The sequence below is a fragment of the Dermacentor albipictus genome, chromosome 3 (assembly GCF_038994185.2).
Source record: "Dermacentor albipictus isolate Rhodes 1998 colony chromosome 3, USDA_Dalb.pri_finalv2, whole genome shotgun sequence".
Classification (NCBI taxonomy): domain Eukaryota; kingdom Metazoa; phylum Arthropoda; class Arachnida; order Ixodida; family Ixodidae; genus Dermacentor; species Dermacentor albipictus.
In genome coordinates, this window is record NC_091823.1 from 125,981,919 (window position 1) to 125,999,259 (window position 17,341).

General features: G+C 43.3%; 1 protein-coding gene across 3 annotated transcripts in view; it reads right to left on the minus strand.

Moving 5' to 3' along the window:
* LOC135909438 (MAM and LDL-receptor class A domain-containing protein 1-like) overlaps positions 1–17,341 on the minus strand; it is a 269,210-nt gene that overhangs the window by 133,071 nt on the left and 118,798 nt on the right. For all 3 annotated transcript variants that reach the window (XM_065441393.1, XM_065441392.1, XM_065441394.1), the window contains exons 23-27: positions 16,806–16,940; positions 13,390–13,525; positions 8,150–8,258; positions 6,582–6,663; positions 1,815–1,940 (exon numbers count right to left, since the gene is read on the minus strand). In XM_065441393.1, the coding sequence (XP_065297465.1) occupies positions 1,815–1,940; positions 6,582–6,663; positions 8,150–8,258; positions 13,390–13,525; positions 16,806–16,940 (588 nt within the window). The remainder of the gene's footprint in view (positions 1–1,814; positions 1,941–6,581; positions 6,664–8,149; positions 8,259–13,389; positions 13,526–16,805; positions 16,941–17,341) is intronic.

The following is a 17,341-nucleotide window of genomic DNA, read 5'->3' on the forward strand; positions in this document are numbered from 1 at the left end:
GCCTTGCGCTGCGAAGGCTACAGTGGATCGGGCGGGTGCCCACAACGCTTGGGCTACTGAACGTCACTATGGCGCGTGGTTGAAAAATCATCTTAAATGTCCACGTAGACTTTTATACTTGCGATTTCGGCGGTTGCACATTAGGCAGGCCGCAGTGCAAGTGCGGCCCCACTGCGGAACCGAGGTAACGTCTTTTCCGCTCTCCACTTTTATTTTGTATAATCAAAATATTTTTACATGAGGCAGCGAAACGTGACGCCATGAGCTGATGCCTAGGGTCCGAATTCACACGGATTTCTACTCGTAAGTGCTATTTTTTTATTGGCTGGCGCGCTTGCTATTAAGCATTTCCATGTCAGAAATGTTTCACAATGCCACTAACATTTACGGATTCTTTAAATGAGAGATCCATCGTGAACAGCTATCATTATTGTAGTGTCAGCAGACCGATTGTTATCTACATTCTCTGCAGGTGTCAATAATTTTTCCTTCTTGAGTTGCAGGTAAGAGAGTTGAAGGTAGACAGAAAAAGTCTATATGCAGAGATACACTTCTAGAAACAGCAGTCAAGTGTGTTTTCGTTATCATCCACTCGACGGGTTAGTGCTAGCGGGGCGTGGAAAATAAATCACAGATACATCGGCGATAAATAGTTTTTGTCTATCCCCCTCCATGCCAGAGGTCAACAGAGATTCTAACTAAACCTTTCTCGCAAATGTCAGTACTAAGTTAAAGCTACCAGCATTGCTCGCTAGAGCTTTGCTGGTATAATTGTTTACTTGAGGCGAAGCAAGCTCCAAAGGCGCTGAACGTTGGATGAGTTGTTAGGCAATCATGGTAGGCAAGTTATTAGCAGTGCCAAGGAACGTAGACAGAGGGGGGAAAAAATGGACAAGCTGTGCCTTGTCTGCTTTTCTGCCCTTCTGTCCACGTTTTTCTTTCTTTTTTGGTGCTGCTTCTAGCTTCCAAACCATGAAACGTCTGAAGATAGCCAGATATGGGCATCATATTGACTGTCGTCACTGTAACTGTCCGTATAGCCATGTTTAAGACTCCGAGAAGGCAGACTTCCGTTGCGTTTCCGCAATCTATGCACTCAAACAGTTTTCTGGAAGCATGTTACTGCGCAGAATTCACTCCAAAGGGGTGAAGCAACTGCCACTCATGCGGGACACTCATCAAATTACAGGAAGTTCTTCGACGAGTGAGACTCGCACCTGACACATTTTGGAAAGAACGCCTGGACGACTAAGACTGATGCTTGGCATGCAAATGGTTAATATGTCTAGCATAAGTATTGGCTTGAATTTCCGTTTAGAAATAATTATAACATGAGAGCTCTTGAGAATATAAGCACAGTTTTGGTTCATGGAGAACCGATGGCGGTTCCCGTTTTGTAAAACCTTAGCAGGAGTTTCTGCGCGCCCTTCGAGTAATTAACCTCAGAAACCAGTTACTTGGGCTTTCGAATGCAATTACCGATTAGTTCTTGGCTTTAGCCTCATAGAATAAAGTGAGACAGACGTATAACTTCAAATGGCCATTAAATAGAAGCAATGAGTCGGTGTGCGCGCCAGCCTTCTTCAACTACACTGTGTGGCATAGGGGGTGCTGTTTTCAACTGTAGCGCTTATCGTAGCTATCCCCTCTTTTACAAATGGGCAGCCTATACATATCCGCGGCAAGTTAGGCCTGGAGACACAGCACCAAATGTACACACGTGGTGAGCACACTTCCTCACGGTGTAGCTACGGCGGGAGACGGACTGCTTTGCTGTTCTGTGCGCGGATTTAACAGCGAGGTTCACCACATACCTTCGAGGCTGTTGAGCGTGTGGTCGGGAACACCAATTTTCGATGCGCGGCGACGTCTCCACTCGGCGACATTGCCGGGACTGTTGAAAAACTCGCACGACAAACCATCCTCCCAGGAGCAAGAATCTGAAGCGGAAGATTCGTGCTCATTATGAACCCTTTTAGCGAAGAAGACCTTGTGCAGGAGCTATAACTGCTCTTGTGAACGACTCAAGCGCATATCAAATTTTGTATCAGCCTCCCATGATATAATTTCGGCACGCTCCCGTAAACGCTCCTTTTTTTAAGTAAATAATTGATTACCTATCTTTATCAAAGTAGATTGCAGCTTTGCACGGATCGGCAATCCATGTTGCTAAAAAAAAACTTCAGTGCTGAAGACATACTGGGAGAACGAAACAGACATGCGCACTGTACCCAAGAATGCAGGTGCAGTCGCTTATTACAAAAATTCATCGTAATTATTAGACCTCTGTGTCAGCTGAGTTAGCTAAGACAGCAGACACGTGAAATATTATGAAAACTTCACAAAAAATGTGTCAGTAGGCAGTCACATCCTATGCACATTTCGATGACTTAAAATGAGCGAGCCTATCTTGGCTAGGGACATTGCTAGAAAAGTGTCGATAGTGCTGGGCCTATCGCCATTGAGTTCATGCGTTTGTTTTTAGTACACTGCCACTTGATCCAGTCAGTCTAACATCTAAAATGGCCTGTGCGCTGTGTGTCCCAAGACTCATGTTGCACTCTTTAGGTATGTATATGCAAGGCCTGTCATTTCTTTTCACCACCCGTCGCTGTGCCCTCAGATTTATTCGGAAACCTTTTTCTTAGCATTAAATAATAGAAAGTGTATTCCATGTACGCAATCATGACCTCCTCGCTACTGCTGTTCACTTGAGTGAGTGAGTGAGTGAGTAAAGACTTTATTTGAAAACAAGGTATTGACGGATGACCTTGTTGTTAGGCAGCCACGAGCCCCTGGGCCCGGGTGGCTTCTTGAGCTCTCTTGATGACCTTGGCCTGCAGGTCAGGGTCGGAGCTGAGCAACACGGCTTCCCACTGCTCAGTATTACTTATTTGGTAATTAGTGTGATTTTCGGCTGGGCACGTCCACATAGTATGGAACAGATCTGCTTTTTTCTTCCAGTGCTTACATGCATTAGGGTATTGGTCCGGGTAGTAGTGATAGGCTACCGGAGTTGGGGCAGGTGTTTGTCTGAAGTCGTCTCCAAGCTACTTGTTCTCGCTTGTTAAGCGATTTGTGTGCTGGCGGGTACACTGCCCTGGCTAACCTCTAGTGCTGAGTTATTTCCTCGTAACTGACCATGTGATCCCTCTCTGATCATAGCGTGAGCCGTCTGGGTGCTCGGTTGGCGAGTCTTCAAGCGGTGGTGTGGGCGGCATCTTTGCCGGGTAGGGAGAAGTGTGCTGGTGCCCAAATGATCTGGATTGGTCGTGGGTGTTGGTTGGTGTCTACTATGTGTTTTACGGTTCACTTGAGGAAACTGCTTAAGGAGCTCACTCAGTATCAATGTATTAGTTTTGTAATACTCGGGCGACAAAATTATGCCAATCTTAGCGACATACATTTGTAACGAGAGTCCAAAATCGTTAGCGCGTTTCGCACCCATACATATTTGATTGCAATTTTCAAAGTAGCCACGATTCATAGCAAGAATGAAACACGCCGTTATGGACACGCGACCACATATAATCGGCTGCGAAGCATTTTAATGCGATTAAGTTTTACAAAGATTATAAAAAACGTATAACGCTTCTGCAGGTAATTGTCATCAGTAGAAAATTGTCGATTATGTTATATACAATATAATAATTCAGTTCATTACACTTAAGAAAGATAAATATTTATGGTAAATATGTATTTTTCTTAGGTATAATCAAGTGCTCGATACCCTATAGTAATCTCAAACTTATTTTACACCATAAATTAAAACGCCATATAATATCGAAATACTTAGCGCGGCCATTCGCGAAATCACCACTTTGCTTTCATCCTAATATTTACTGCAGCATTCATTTTTAAAATAAATGTTTTGTTCAGAAATTATTTTGCATTGTTTAGGAAGTAGTAAGGGGGATTTAAGGGGCAGCACATGTGCCATGCTGCGATAGCTACTGCTATTGCCACTGTGATTTAGTTCACCGTAATTTATTAAAGCGACATAGAGCGCGGCAAAGCGCCGGCGCAGAAGGAATGCGCACAGATAGGTTCTCACTACAGAATTTTGTGCTTTCATTATGCCTGTTCTTCTGAAAATTATCCTCTTCTAAAGTTCCGTATCTTGCCGAATGCTGCATGTTATCTTGCTTATACACCTGCCTTCTTCCTGTCTCTTTTGTTGCCGCGAAACAAAACTCTAGTTTGTAGTTTCCTCTTGTCTGATCTAATAATGTGTATGTAGCGTAATATTCAGAACACTATAGGATGGCTCTCAATAGCCTGGCAAGAAAATTAGAATATTCGATTGACTATTAGTCCCTATAATCTCTGCAAGCGTTTGTTTATTAAGGTTGACTTATGAAAGCCTCATTTTATACACCACAGAGGCCAAAATATATTTATGAATTGATCATGCATCGTAACTTTCCCTATATTGAATGGCAATTGGCGATGCTTATGGAAAAAAAAAACAGAGGTAGGAGCTTCATTGTGCAAGCCATCCCTCATCAGGACATTGATTAGCACACGACATGCCACTATATTGACAATCGCCTTATTGCAAACAGCATGGTTAACACGTTAATTTTAACACAAAGAACAGGTAGTCTGAATTTATTAGCCAAATGTTCCTTCTTACAATGGCATCAAGTGGAGCAGGAACGAAAAACGCTAAATGCGTAGGAAAGCAGCTGAACGGTTATAGCAAGAAGCTAAAATTTGTGCCTAATGAACTGAAGTGAACAAATGTTCCAGCGAAAGAAGAAGAAATAAATACTATACGCGTACAAATATTTTTAAACCTATCACACTAAGGCATGGTTATTATCGGTACTTTTCGAAGCTCAAGATTACGCGTTTCCTCACTCACAATAACATTTTATAGGTTTGAAAACAAGCGCTAAACATTGATACAGGTGATGGTACCATTTTTGTATTTCTCTATTTTTGAGGGCATCACAATCTCTGGGATTCAATTAGTGTTTTCTTGTGCGAATCTCGGAAAGTAATTCGATTAGAAAGAACGTTGTTCCTTCTTTAACACAGACTGCCATATTGCAAAAGGTTTTTTATTACAGCTGCTGCAAAACACATGGATACGTTAAACTTCTGTCATTATAGTTAAAGACGACTTTTTAACAGTTCACAAAAAGCGCTTGGTCAGTGCTCTTAGTATATGTCTCTATGAATTCATCCTTCGCAAAGTTCTTTTTGTTGTACTATCACGCGTTGGGCACAGCATGTATCTTCATTATACACTTATTGAAATGAAGAGAGCAGGGCGAACGGCAGATCTTACTGCTGTAGATGAGCCGCGATTGGCTACAAGCACCATACAACGGCGAGTGCATCCATACCATAGCGGAGGCGCTGAAAAAGGATACCGCATAACTAGACTATAGTGGCTCCAGCGAACTTTGCACTGTTCCTCATAAAATACCCACAATGTCCTCTGCAGTCTGCATTATATCCGAGGTATCTCTATCGAGATGCTATGCGTTTTTATCTCAAACCAGAGCCTGTGGAGTAACGTGGAGTTGCATGTCCATGGGCGAAGAAGCAGACTTTTCGTGATCTTTTTCTCTGTCACTGCTAACTAGTGTCCGGCAGATGTTGAGAAACCTTAGAAAGGTCATTAGGCCTTGCAACGCCACCCCTTATTTGTTAGGCCACGTTACTGGGTGCACTGTCATTAGCAAGATCGGCCTGTGCTGCTAGGTCTTGTGGAAAGCAGAATGAGCATTGAAAACAAAGAGAGCGCCAAATGAAGCATTGTCAGGCGCTGAAGGCACGAATACGAACATACACGAACAAATGACCGAAATGAACATATATAGATGCAATACAACATGTGCTAAATGACTTCTTATAACATAATTTGCCCTCAGACACAAATAAAGTGCGACCTTATGGTGCGGGAAGAAATAGGCATTTGCCTATATGTCGGTCTCCAGACATTAACACATAAGAGAGAGAAACTTCTAGGCTAACAAACAAGCTCGAGAAACACTTTGGGAATAAATGATGAAACGACAAATGATAAGCGTAGCTTGAATAGACAGGAGTACAACACTTTGGATTAGGGAGGAGAAAAGGCAGCCGGCCATTGCAGTATAGTTGCATGTAAAAAGAAGAAGAGTTGGTCAGACCATATAATGCGCAACAGAGATAACAAAACATTGCCAATTAAATTTTGCAATCCCAAGGGAAGGAAAATGCAGTAACTGAGTGCAGATAAATAGGTGGTGAGAGGAAATTAGGAAATTCGTGAGCCTAACATACAGCCAGCCGACAAAAACAGACTTAAGTATTTACAGGTCACTGTGAGGTGCCTTCATCGTGCAGTCTGTTCAAAATAGAATGATGAATTTAGATTACAAGTAGAAACGAAAACGTACTAAACGAAGAACACTGTAGTTATAGGAGAAACGTATGGCTCGCGTACGTGTATTATCGTCATGTTCTTTATTTTTCTCACTGACCATCAAAGCGGTGGGAAAGTCAGGTAACACCCTGATAGTAAAAATGCCAAATAAGCTGACAGTAGCTATGTTAAAGAAACGATTAGGAAAACGCGAACTAACCTCGTTGCGGGCACGGTCCAGCGGTTATCTGCAGATCGTCCAGCGATACTACACCAAGTCCTATGGACGCCCGGATCTCCATCTGCATAAGCCAGAACAGTTAGGTTTAGTGGAAAACAACACCAGCTTGGATGCACTCTCTTATATACCACCTATGACTGTACTCGAAGTAGCGAATGACATTGGGCGTCCTGTAGTTTGCTCTGGCATTTTCACTTGCTTTCTACAAGCATTACCATGCAGGCGTTATTTCATTACTCCATTTAAAATAGGCGCCTCGTACGCGTCAGTAGAACGCGCAAGCGTAGCGAACTAACGAAGCTCCATTTTACCACTGGGCATCGTATCCACTGTGCCACGTCACAACTTCCTCTATAGCTAACATGAGAAGGATAAAACATGCAAACAGCTGAAAATGCAATCAAGATGGAGACAAAGGCAATCTGCCTAGGTATCTGAAGAGCAATCCATGCTTCCAATAGGTCAGTCAAATTTCGCAAGCTACTCCTGTGCCACATGCACACCACGGCCATAAGGTGCAGAGTGCCGATATTTGGTCTTACGGAAGGCCTGCCACATGTTACTTTCTGCCATAGACTTATGAATAAAAAAGTGGGTTATGCAAACTGGTCAAAACATAACTGGTCTGGCGTGTTGTCCACGTCTTTCACGCTACCGCTCTGCGATGAACCTATAATGTCACACTGCCCAGGAGCGTCAGGGCATATTGATGGCTTTATTAGGGAGTTAGAAGAGCAGGCTATAGGGAGGGAGAGCACTCCTTGTATGGTTATTAAGCTGTGTGGCTAAGAGTTGTATTGGCACACGGCAGGGAATCGGCAAAGGAGCCAATACCTTTGACGTATGCCCCTTGTATTCTACCTGCCTGCCATTTTGAGGCCAGTCAATCTTACAAGAAGAACGTTTCACTAGGTTGCAAGGAATGCACCTCTACGAACTTACTCTTACGCAAGCAAACAGTAAAAAGGCAGGTGGTCATTGCCATAAAAGTACTCTATTAAGTACCCATAAATGCAGCGACACAAGACATCGTCACCAATGCTACTGGTGCTCTATGCACGCTGGTATTGTAGTGCACGTATGCGCTAATGCATCGCTGCTATGACAAGCTCCTCTGCTATATAAAATTCTTCATTGTTTGCATCTTGTCTTAAGTGGTTGTCTACCGCAAGAAACGTTTGAGGCGCGGTAACTTCCAGGCTACTTCTTAGGAGATGTCTAATGGGCTGACAGGATTATAAGCTTAAATGTTAATCAGTGTAACGGCATTACAGACGCATACAATCCGTATATTTAGAGCTCAAGAAAGTTGAACGATCTGGCTGCTTGGTTTAGACTTTTGATGTTTTCTAGCTACCTTCACTGTTGACGTTCATCCTATTTCCAATATTAATTTTCCAACAGTAGGCTCCTCTCCGGCACCGATGACAACGGGATTTGTCTTCAAAGTTTGTGTTGCCCGTGCTTCGGGTAAAATGTGGGTGTTCTGATAGTATAGTGCTACTTCAAAGTAAGCCAGAGAAAGAACTTTTTTGTCAAAGGCATACCTCGAACCCTTCTGTAGGTATGCTGAATGAGCCCAGTACGTGCTCCCAGCGGTTACCGGTCCGTGTGACCGCACGGAGCAGTTCCTGCTTCCCCGAGAAGACGGAAATCCTGCAGAAGGTATTGCACCATGACACGTTAGCCTCGAAGTTGACGAAGACACCCGAAAATGAGGCATTGTATCTGTACATATTTTTTGTTGCTTGATGTACTTTGTGCTTAGTCATGATCATCATCATCATCATCATCATCATCATCATCATCATCAGCCTGGTTACGCCCACTGCAGGGCAAAGGCCTCTCCCATACTTCTCCAACAACCCCGGTCATGTACTAATTGTGGCCATGCCCTGCCTGCAAACTTCTTAATCTCATCCGCCCAACTAACTTTCTGCCGCCCCCTGCTACGCTTCCCTTCCCTTGGGATCCAATCCGTAACCCTTAAAGACCATCGGTTATCTTCCCTCCTCATTATATGTCCTGCCCATGCCCATTTCTTTTTCTTGATTTCAACTAAGATGTCATTAACTCGCGTTTGTTCCCTCACCCAATCTGCTCTTTTCTTATCCCTTAACGTTACACCTATCATTCTTCTTTCCATAGCTCGTTGCGTCGTCCTCAATTTGAGTAGAACCCTTTTCGTAAGCCTCCAGGTTTCTGCCCCGTAGGTAAGTACTGGTAAGACACAGCTATTATATACTTTTCTCTTGAGGGATAATGGCAACCTGCTGTTCATGATCTGAGAATGCCTGCCAAATGCACCCCAGCCCATTCCTATTATTCTGATTATTTCCGTCTCATGATCCGGATCCGCCGTCACTACCTGCCCTAAGTAGACGTATTCCCTTACAACTTCCAGTGCCTTGCTGCCTATTGTAAATTGTTGTTCTCTTCCGAGACTGTTAAGCATTACTTTAGTTTTCTGCAGACTAATTTTTAGACCCACTCTTCTGCTTTCCCTCTCCAGGTCAGTGAGCATGCATTGCAATTGGTCCTCTGAGTTACTAAGCAAGGCAATATCATCATCGAATCGCAAGTTACTAAGGTATTCACCATTAACATTTATCCCCAATTCTTCCCAATCCAGGTCTCTGAATACCTCCTGTAAACACGCTGTGAATAGCATTGGAGATATCGTATCTCCCTGCCCGACGCCTTTCATTATTGGGATTTTGTTGCTGGCTTTATGGAGGACTACGGTGGCTGTGGAGCCGCTATAGATATCTTTCAGTATTTTTACATACGGCTCGTCTACACCCTGATTCCGTAATGTCTCCATGACTGCTGAGGTTTCGACAGAATCAAACGCTTTCTCGTAATCAATGAAAGCTATATATAAGGGTTGGTTATATTCCGCACATTTCTCTGTCACCTGATTGATAGTGTGAATATGATCTATTGTTGAGTAGCCTTTACGGAATCCTGCCTGGTCCTTTGCTTGACAGAAGTCTAAGGTGCTCCTGATTCTATTTGCGATTACCTTAGTAAATAGTTTGTACGCAACGGACAGTAAGATGATCGGTCTATAATTTTTCAAGTCTTTGGCGTCCCATTTCTTATGGATTAGGATTATGTTAGCATTCTTCCAAGATTCCGGTACGCTCGAAGTCATGAGGCATTGCGTATACAGGGTGGCTAGTTTCTCTAGAACAATCTGTCCACCATCCTTCAACAAATCTGCTGTTACCTGATCCTCCCCAGCTGCCTTCCCCCTTTGCATATCTCCCAAGGCTTTCTTTACTTCTTCCGGCGTTACCTTTGGGATTTCGAATTCGTCTAGACTATTTTCTCTTCCATTATCGTCGTGAGTGCCACTGGTACTGTATAAATCTCTATAGAACTCATCAGCCACTTGAACTATCTCATCCATATTAGTAATGATATTGCCGGCTTTGTCTCTTAACGCATACATCTGATTCTTGCCAATTCCTAGTTTCTTCTTCACTGTTTTTAGGCTTCCTCCGTTCCTGAGAGCATGTTCAATTCTATCCATATTATACTTCCGTATGTCAGCTGTCTTACGCTTGTTGATTAACTTCGAAAGTTCTGCCAGTTCTATTCTAGCTGTAGGGTTAGATGCTTTCAAACATTGGCGTTTCTTGATCAGATCTTTCGTCTCCTGCGATAGTTTGCTGGTATCCTGCTTAACGGAGTTACCACCGACTTCCATTGCACACTCCTTAATGATGCCCACAAGATTGTCGTTCATTGCTTCAATACTAAGGTCCTCTTCCTGAGTTAAAGCCGAATACCTGTTCTGTAGCTTGAGCTGGAATTCCTCTATTTTCCCTCTTACCGCTAACTCATTAATCGGCTTCTTATGTACCAGTTTCTTCCGTTCCCTCCTCAGGTCTAGGCTAATTCGAGTTCTTACCATCCTGTGGTCACTGCAGCGCACCTTGCCGAGCACGTCCACATCTTGTATGATGCCAGGGTTAGCGCAGAGTATGAAGTCTATTTCATTTCTAGTCTCATCGTTCGGGCTCCTCCACGTCCACTTTCGGCTATCCCGCTTGCGGAAGAAGGTATTCATTATCCTCATATTATTCTGTTCCGCAAACTCTACTAATAACTCTCCCCTGCTATTCCTAGTGCCTATGCCATATTCGCCCACTGCCTTGTCTCCAGCCTGCTTCTTGCCTACCTTGGCATTAAAGCCGCCCATTAGTATAGTGTATTTAGTTTTCACTCTACCCATCGCCGATTCCACGTCTTCATAGAAGCTTTCGACTTCCTCGTCATCATGACTGGATGTAGGGGCGTAGGCCTGTACAATGTTCATTTTGTACCTCTTATTAAGTTTCAGAACAAGACCTGCCACCCTTTCATTAATGCTATAGAATTCCTCTATGTTACCAGCTATATTCTTATTAATCAGGAATCCGACTCCTAGTTCTCTTCTCTCCGCTAAGCCCCGGTAGCACAGGACGTGCCCGCTTTTTAGCACTGTATATGCTTCTTTTGGCCTCCTAACTTCACTGAGCCCTATGATGTCCCATTTGCTGCCCTCCAATAGCACTGCTAGACTCGCTTCATTAGATAACGTTCTAGCGTTGAACGTTGCCAGGTTCATATTCCAATGGCGGCCTGTCCGGAGCCAGTGATTCTTAGCACCCTCTGCTGCGTCGCAGGTCCGACCGCCGCCGTGGTCAGTTGCTGCACAGCTGCTGGGTACTGAGGGCCGGGGTTTGATTGTTGTGTTCATATAGGAGGTTGTGGCCAAGTACTGCACCAGGGTGGCCAATCTTGCTCTGGTGATGGAGTGCGTTACCGGTTCTGGTCACCGGGATCAGGCCACACTCCAGGCCTGTTTGTGCAATTTTATCAACACGCGGATTTTTTTTTTTAATCCGGTGGAAAATTGCCGGCACCGGGGTTCGAACCACTGACCTCTTGCACACGAGGCGGGTGTTCTACCTCCACGCCACCGCTGCGACTTCGCCACCGCTTCGACTGTGCTTAGTGCTTAGTATTAAGTAGTGTACTTGGTATTTCTTTTCTTTTCTCCTTTAGTAGCATGGTTGGCATGAATAAATAGAGCTCTTTTGTATAAGGACTGGTCCATGGGCTTACTATTACCGACATTTATTAACATTCTGCAGAATTAAACACATATAGAAATATCTCAGAGAAATTTTTTGAACGAGTCGCATATGGTTTCATCATCTTTTCCTTCTACAACAGTTTGTGAGCAGGAGGGTGCCGAGGCACATGTACTCAGCCATTCTCACATGAATAATTTTTTTTCTTGAAATATTGTGCGGATGTGGGTGAGTCAGCATTGTGAACATAAGGGATTTTCTGCGCAGTGTACGCAACACACAGGTGAACGCAAATATGGATACAACATAGATTGAGCATTCGATATCCTACCCGTTTTTTTCATTCCCACGGGTTTTGTTTATTTGTTGCAATGAAAGCTACCATGTTTTTAATGCATAAGCATTCTTTGGCGAGCTCCTGAGCCCTCTCACGTGAAGAGTGTAATGCCTTGTATCTGCACAAAAATGCGTAACTTTCAAAGATATGGCATTTAATCGTTATGATAGTGTAAATGTAGTTGATAGGTAGCTTTTAGACGATAAGGAACAATTCAAAGCAAAGACTAAGAAAAATACGCGCATAACACGTAGGGTTCCTTAGAAAATGCATGGGAAAGCTTACAGTACGGGGTACGCCAATTGAATTTCGAGGGTGGGTCAACTTGAGATATGGGGTTGGGTCATCTTGAAATTTAGAGGTAGGCAAACTTAAATTTTGGTGTGCGCCAGCTTGACATTTGGGAGTGGGCAAACTTAAATTTGGGGGTGGGGCAACTTGAAATTGCCAAGTGGGCCAACTTAAACTTGGGAGTAGAACAAATTGAAATCTGGGGGTGGGCCAACTGAAATCTGGAAATGGGCCAAGGGGTGGCCCAAACTGAATTTTGGGTGTGGGCCGACTTGAGATACTGGAGTGGCCCAACGTTCTAAAGCACGCAGTTGAGCGTCCCTTAAGTTGTGAACAACTTGCAGGCAAGTGGGCAAGAGAGCAGACGCTTGGCGTGTTTTCATTGGGCCTTGCCAAGGCTCAGTCACAATGCACACGAGACATTGCGTGGACGAGGAACACGTGCATAACACAGGCTTACGAGAGCGACGGTGAGTGTGGCACGGCATCGCAGCGATGCACTCTCCCCTCACGCAACGCCTCACGCGCTACTGCGGCAGCTGGTGTTCGCCTTCGACCGCTCTGCTCCGTCGAAACGGGCCGGTGCCCGGAGTTGTGGCTCATTTGGCACGATAGCACAGAATGGGCGGGATGCGGCTAGAAAAAGCTGAGAATCGTCTACTATAGCCGAACCATTCTTTGCCACCGGAAAGGCCACGGGTAGACGCATATCAGCTAGGAAAAGCAATCGAGCAAAACTAGACAAAAGCTAAGTCACAGCCGAGCCAAACAATGCTTACGCATTAATAGACTATTATGAGCATCTCTGTATTTTTTTGCTGCTTTTTGTCAATTTGTAATTCCTGTTGTATTTCAAATACGTGCCACTTCGTGTTTCTCAAGAGTTACGTTATGAATCTCTACCTTGGAAATAGCGGCAATCAACTATTTCACGTTTACTGAATGACTGCGCACACGCTGGCACGTGCACAAGCACCCGCAAATTCACTTAGGCTAGCGGCAGTTTTGCATTATTACGGATGCAGCTTTCAAGCGCATTCAACTGTCTGAGTGTTCACTTTTATTTACTCACTCGCCCAAGTATTGGTGAGCGGCGAAGTGCCAGAAGCTGAAGCAGGCCCCACCTGTAGCGTTCACATCCAATACGGGGCTCTTGAGGACAGCCGTCTGCTCCGTAACATTCTTGTTTTCCGCGAAGATGAAACGACCTGTCAAAGCAAGCGAAATTCCGAGGAGTCTTTCTTGTCGTGACGGATGAGAAATATGAGACATAGGGCCATATATTTATTTGATCTCTTATTGATACCGAACCGTATGTTACTTTCAACAAATTCTAGCTTCATTATCTTGGTTTCTTGGGTATGTTGTATTGAACACAGGTTTTATACTATTTGACTATGCCCTCATATTTTATGTTCGCTCAACTGGTTGCAATTGACGTGTTTCTTTCGAAGAACACACTTAAGTACGTGCGGCAGGGAACACTTATATCGGACTTACGGGATAGCATTCCATGCAAAAAAATTATAATTCAATTTTGGTTTGAACCTTGCAATTTTTAGTAGCGCGACGTTCCGAGACATACAGGGTAGACTTTGAGTGAATTTGAAAAAAAAATTTCATAAACGGGTGCGGAATATCATCCCTGCATGGTCGTTGTGCTTTTATGCATGGAATTGTGTATATGGTCTTCTCAGACCAATGTCACAGACATAGTGCAAGACTGAGAGAAGTAATAGAGAGGAGGCTAAAAGTTTACACAATAAAGCTTTTAACGCATCACAGCGATTCTCAAGGGCGCTCACCGAATACGAGGAGGCAATCAATTCTCTCATTGTCATTGAAGAAGGTCACTCGGAAGGTCTTTTTTACGCCGACAGTATCAGCATCACATATCACATGTTTTGTTATATACGGTTATAAAGAGAGAGGAAGAGAAGGATAATTGAAAGACAGGGAGTATAACAAAAGCCGAGGCTGGTTGGCTATACCCCGCGCTATCGGATGTGGAAAAGGCAGGAAAGGCTACTTTTTCATTATAAATTTACATGAACAGGTACAACAGCTACAGCTAGTAATCAGCCAGAAATTATGAGACAAAATTAATATTTTATTATTGCTAATGAAAGACACTCACGGCCCCTTAGTCAACCGTCAATGTAGGAGCCGATCTATTAAGGTGTACGCGATAGAACCATCTATATATAAACATGTATACGATGCATTAAAACAAACCTAGTGTAATATTCTTTGCCAATATCGTGCAGTATATTCGGTTAGGGTAAAGTAATAGAGAAAATTATTTTATAGAATGAAACCTCCCAGAGAATAATCCTCTTCTTTTTAAAGAGAAACTTTAGCTAGAGGCCAACTCCGAAGCGGCCTATTCAAATACATGTAGAAAGAAAAACGTTTTTCTGAGATAGCCCCTGGTCCAATCTTGATGAAATTTGTTGGATTTCAAAGAAAAAGATCAATTCTAGTGAATGGTGGAAGCGGAATTTCAATTTAGGGCTTGAATGTTGTTACAAGCATTTCCAAAAATTCAAAACCTTGAAATAAATAGAAGCATTAATTTTACAAATAATGAGCTATGCATCAAGAAGAGATATCGCGGTTCTGTAAACGGCATCCATTAGATCATTCAAAGCAGACAAATTCATTATGCCATTTTAAATTTTAGGTGAATATGTTGTTGTGCACAAGGGTTCTGCAAAACCTGTATTTTCATAGTACTAATTCTTCAAGATTCATGTGTTACATATCAATTTTGTCCGCTTTAGATATGATCTTAGATGTAATTCACAGAATTGTGGTATTATTTTTCGTTGTTGCATTACAGAGTTGTAAACTTCATATTTTTGTTTTCTGAAAGTTTTCGAATTTTGCCTACTTATCATAAAAAATTGACGACCTAAATCAAAAATTTGAAACTAACAGTCACTAGATTTTAAGTTTCTCTTTTAAATGCAACAAACCTCGCCAAATTTGCCGCGGTGGCTGCCGAGAAAACGAATTCTTCTTTTACATGTATTTAGATAGGAGCACCCGAGCTAAAGCTTCCTCTTACCATGAAACTGCCACTCCAGTACACTCAAATGTGCAACGCCGCCAGATGCGAAACACATGGGCTTGTGACTGTGGAAAAGGTTACGAGGGTAGCCATGATGGAAGATCATGGCTACCCTCGTAGGAAGGTGGCACTTTTCAGGACTGGATACTCAATGTGTGGCGTACATTGTTGTGTTAAATGCTTTTTTTGAATATTTCATTTTTAAAGTTTGTCCTGCGGGCTTTGCGCGTGTCAGCGAGGTGTCAAACGAGTTGAAGATCATTTTATTATCCAGAATATTTTCTTGCCACCTCACAGGTATAGTTTGAAGTGTTGCAAAGAAGCGGCGCTACACATATTGGACGGCGAATTCTCGTACATTAGTAAAGCAAAAAGAAAAAAAATTAGGCCGCCAAAGCAATGAGCTGTTATGCAAAGGAAATAAGTTCAGCAGGAATACTAAGCTTTGTTGACCAAATCTAGCGCCAGCTGTCATTGGTTATTAGCTTTCATACAACAAAGATGGGATTTGAACTGTGTGATATCTACATAAAGAAAGAGAAGGTGACATTTCCTTTTGCTGATTGGTTATTTTTCTTAACATGCTACAATTTACAAGCACAGTACATTTTTCTATATGTCAGGAAATCGTGGTCGGTTTTTTGCGGTGCAGTAGTATATTACAGTAGGCTGATATGGGAACTGTTGTTGCTGTTTGTGAAAAAATGTGAACCTGAGAATATAGCCCAACATAGGGCTGACTCATCCTGCAAGCATTAGGTGAACCTGCGGGACTAAAATGTTAAGGAAACAAAGAAATACCAAACGAAGGTAAAAAGCAAGATGGGCAGAGTCAAATATCACGCAAGTAGACTAAGTAGACATAGACGTAAGTGGCATGTCATTAGAAATTCAAAGCTGGCAAAATACGATATTCTCGGGCACGATATACGAATAAAACAAGAAAGTTTGACCTTATCGCCAGAACACGTTGTCGAGGAACTGTATCTCAGTACAAAGCAAGGCTTTGTCCGTACACATAGAAAACGAACAAGACAGAGCCTGGTAAACAGGAGCGCCTTAAACGAGAAGTATCGCTATAGCTTTTGCGAGAAGTAGAAAACAGTATTTAAAAAAACTGGGCCAATTATTGTGCTTGCACTAGACCTTACAAGGGACTGCTCACTACGCACCACGCGTGTCTCACGAGAGCCTGGTATCTACTGTAAACAGAATACATTCGAGTACTCGTTCTGAAATATAGCTTTTGCCTGAACATCGAAATTATTTTTTTCTGGTCCCATAATTTATATTCTTTCTTACTATCCTGCACAAAGAATCAGCATACATAAAGCTCATCTAGGTGAACCAGGCCCACCTAATGGCAGCCGATCTGTGTAAGATTCTGAGCATAATCGCTCAAACTAGGCCGTCACCTTTGTAAGATCGAAGGGTGTGGTCGAAGCGCGGGTAGCCGGGGACTTTCTTTGCTGGATCGTTGAGGGTCCACGTCAGCGAGCCGCCACCTGTTTTCCAACCACGCATGGTTCCGTCTTCAAAGGTGCAATGCTCTGCAATTGAAGGACGCCCGTCAATTACATTCCGCAAAAATAGGTTGCAAATACAGCCCTCAAATATGTCAAGCTACCCAGGTGTATCAAGAGCCCTGATTAGCTTCGAATTAAGCGACATGATGCATGAAAGACGGCCCTAAGCAGGTTAGTTACAATGAGATTGTAAGTAAAGGTGCAAGCACTTGCAACTTGAAGTATAGCACTAAGAACAGAACCAAACCCAAGCAACTACTGGACACTGCTCACATCTGATCACGTTCAATCTAAAGTGTTCAGCGATACAACCATACTCCCAGGTTACAGCTGCCCCGCTGAGAGACGAAGGCCCAGTTTTGCCGCCACTTTGACACGCTACCTCTGGCTACCACCGTACCAAAATGTCTCATTTTTAGGCAGGC